Source organism: Salvia hispanica, chromosome 4, assembly GCF_029641045.1.
Source record: "Salvia hispanica isolate PSC_SH4W2 chromosome 4, Shi_PSC_v1, whole genome shotgun sequence".
Classification (NCBI taxonomy): Eukaryota; Viridiplantae; Streptophyta; class Magnoliopsida; order Lamiales; family Lamiaceae; genus Salvia; species Salvia hispanica.
This window is the reverse complement of record NC_142695.1, coordinates 7,097,465-7,099,857: the sequence shown is the minus strand read 5'-3', so window position 1 is coordinate 7,099,857 and position 2,393 is coordinate 7,097,465. Positions and strand designations below refer to the sequence as shown.

Here is a 2,393-nt window from a genome sequence, read left to right as displayed (position 1 = left end):
TTCAAGATTTTTTGCTACAATTCAAAAACGTAAAGCATTCAAAAATCTATATACCGTGTTTTTACTTGTTTACTACGGAGTATGTTAACAACTAATATTAACATTTGCATTGTGAATGATTTTTCCTATAATTCACAATCAACTCAGCATGTTCTTAATTGTGAATTAGTATATGATCGATACTATAATTCATAACTTCGTTGTAAATCACGCTTATTTTTTCCACAATAAGTAGTACTACTAATACAATACATTCAACAAATATCGAAATATGTATAATCAAAGCATTCTTGAAGCCTGAAAGGAAACCATGAAAGCACTAATTCAAACAAATCTAAGCCTAAGGTAGATTTTGATTATAAGAACAAACCAAATAGCGCGGCAAAACACTAACCATCTAATCCATTACAACAAACCTCCATCTAATCCCATAAAAAAAACAAATAAAAATCCTTAAACCTAAGCTAAATTATGCTAATTAGCTCAAATCCAAACAAAAACAAGAACTCCTCTCCCTCTTAATTCTAAACCCTCACACTGCGGTTGCAAATTGCGTCTTCCGTCTCATCTCAACAACCCTTCGATGAGAATTCGAGTGCAGTTTGCTCGAGAAAGTCGGGCTGTTCGCCGGCCGGTACTCCGGCAGCAGCCGCCCCGACTTGTACCGCACTCCGCAAGCGTTGCACAGCGTCTTCGGCCCCATCGGTCCGGCCCGCCACTGCGGCGTCTTGTCCGACTGGCAATGCAAGCACCTCCGCCCCAACCGAGCGCCGCCGGACGACGACGACGTCCGCGGCAACAACCAAGTGACTTGACCCAGCCACATTGCCTGATCGGGTAACTCGCCGTAACTCGGCCTTGGTCTCCGCCTCCGGCCATTGGTCCGGGGTCGGACGGGGACTTTGAGACTGCCGCAGCAGCTCGCGGAGGCGCTGCCGTTTCCGTCGCTGCTGCTGCTGCTGTTCTCGAGGACGGAGCTCGGGCTGTGGTGGTTCACCAGCAGTTCCGGGTTGTCGGACAATATGCCGAAGCACGTCTCCACCGCCGGAAACTCGTCCTTGTTCGACAGCCATTCCAATTCCTCCTCTGCAAACTCCTAAAACATGAATGTATATGTATAAGATTTAAGTATTCTAAGAATTACATGATCATATAAGCTAAATTGTTTAATTTAGACCCATTATAATCATAAATGGATAATCATACAACAATGAGTCATAGTCGGTTGTCACCCCCTCCAACCATAATATTCGCACAACTTAATCCAAAAAATGGATAATCATATGATAACTATTCATGGCAACGAAAAGAACCATATTAATTAAAATAAACTAATGAAGTAACTAATGTTAATAAAAACCGGCCGGTCTGTTGAGTTAACTCACTGAGTTGACTTGAATGAGAAAATGGCCGACTATAATAATAATAATAATAATAATAATAATAATAATAATAATAATAATAATGTTGTAGTACTATGTGTATGTTTTGTAGTACAAATGCACAATAAAGTCAAAATATTCCAAGTGGAGAAACGCATAGAATAATTCACGACGACAAATTCGACTCCTCAATTATACAGAAAAATAGTATACCTCCATAATTTAAATTTGATTTTATTGTGCACGAAATCGGAAAAAGACACGAGCATCGGTTTTACAGCTCAATCACGATAATCCAATCACCAAAAAGAGGCAAAACGACTTTCACTAATCATTCAATTTAATTTCGATTAATCACATAAATTTTGAGTTTATCAAAAATATAATTTCTCAAAAGCACTTCTTCTTCCCCTTCACATAAATTAAAATAAAGTTGAACGAGACAACTCGGCCGAGTCAACTCAGAAAAAATAGAAGTGAATGAAACTTACGGGAAATGAACCACTCAACAGCGAGTCATCACCAAACGCCGTCGTTAGGGAAGACGAAGAAGAGCGAGAAGTTTTGAGGTCGTAGACTTGTTCTTCCGTTTCAGCGCCGAGAGTGAAGTCGAGAAGGTCGTCGGAGACCACAAAACACGGCTCCGCTCCGTCCAAAATCTCCATAATTAACGGCGTTTGCGAAGAGAGAAGGAAATTTGGGGTTTGAAGAGAGAGAGAGAGGAAACGCCTCTACTTTTTCTTCTTCTCTTGTTGTGAGGGATAAGAATAGAGGTTATTATCGAGGAGAATTAATTGAATTAAACGAGGCGCAGATTTTTCTTTTTTCTTTACTTTATTCGAATGGATGTGAATTTTTTGACTCTTTTCTATTGTTTATATATAAAAAGGATCCATGTAATTATGTTATAGTATTAATTAAAGAGAAAAGGGAATAGTATATAATTAGGTAATATTTAGAAATGAATCAATTAAGATTTTGTGGACATATAGAATATTTTAATTTCTTTGC

The 2,393-nt window shown here is 38.8% G+C and overlaps 1 protein-coding gene across 1 annotated transcript; it reads right to left on the bottom strand.

Annotated features, from left to right (window-relative positions):
- Positions 1-323: 323 nt before the first annotated feature.
- On the bottom strand, positions 324-2,152 carry LOC125200242 (GATA transcription factor 1-like). Its single transcript, XM_048097945.2, has 2 exons — positions 1,874-2,152; positions 324-1,096 (listed from the first exon to the last, which is right to left on the bottom strand). The coding sequence occupies exons 1-2, from the start codon at positions 2,045-2,047 to the stop codon at positions 533-535; spliced, it is 738 nt and encodes a 245-aa protein (XP_047953902.1). The 5' UTR covers positions 2,048-2,152; the 3' UTR covers positions 324-532.
- Positions 2,153-2,393: the final 241 nt, after the last annotated feature.

Bases quoted from the DNA above. Each gene is read 5' to 3' on its own strand.
- LOC125200242 (XM_048097945.2), bottom strand. From the start codon at position 2,047: ATGGAGATTTTGGACGGAGCGGAGCCGTGTTTTGTGGTCTCCGACGAC. The intron at 1,097-1,873 runs GTAAGTTTCATT...TTCATGTTTTAG, and splicing joins TGTTGAGTGGTTCATTTCCC to GAGTTTGCAGAGGAGGAATT.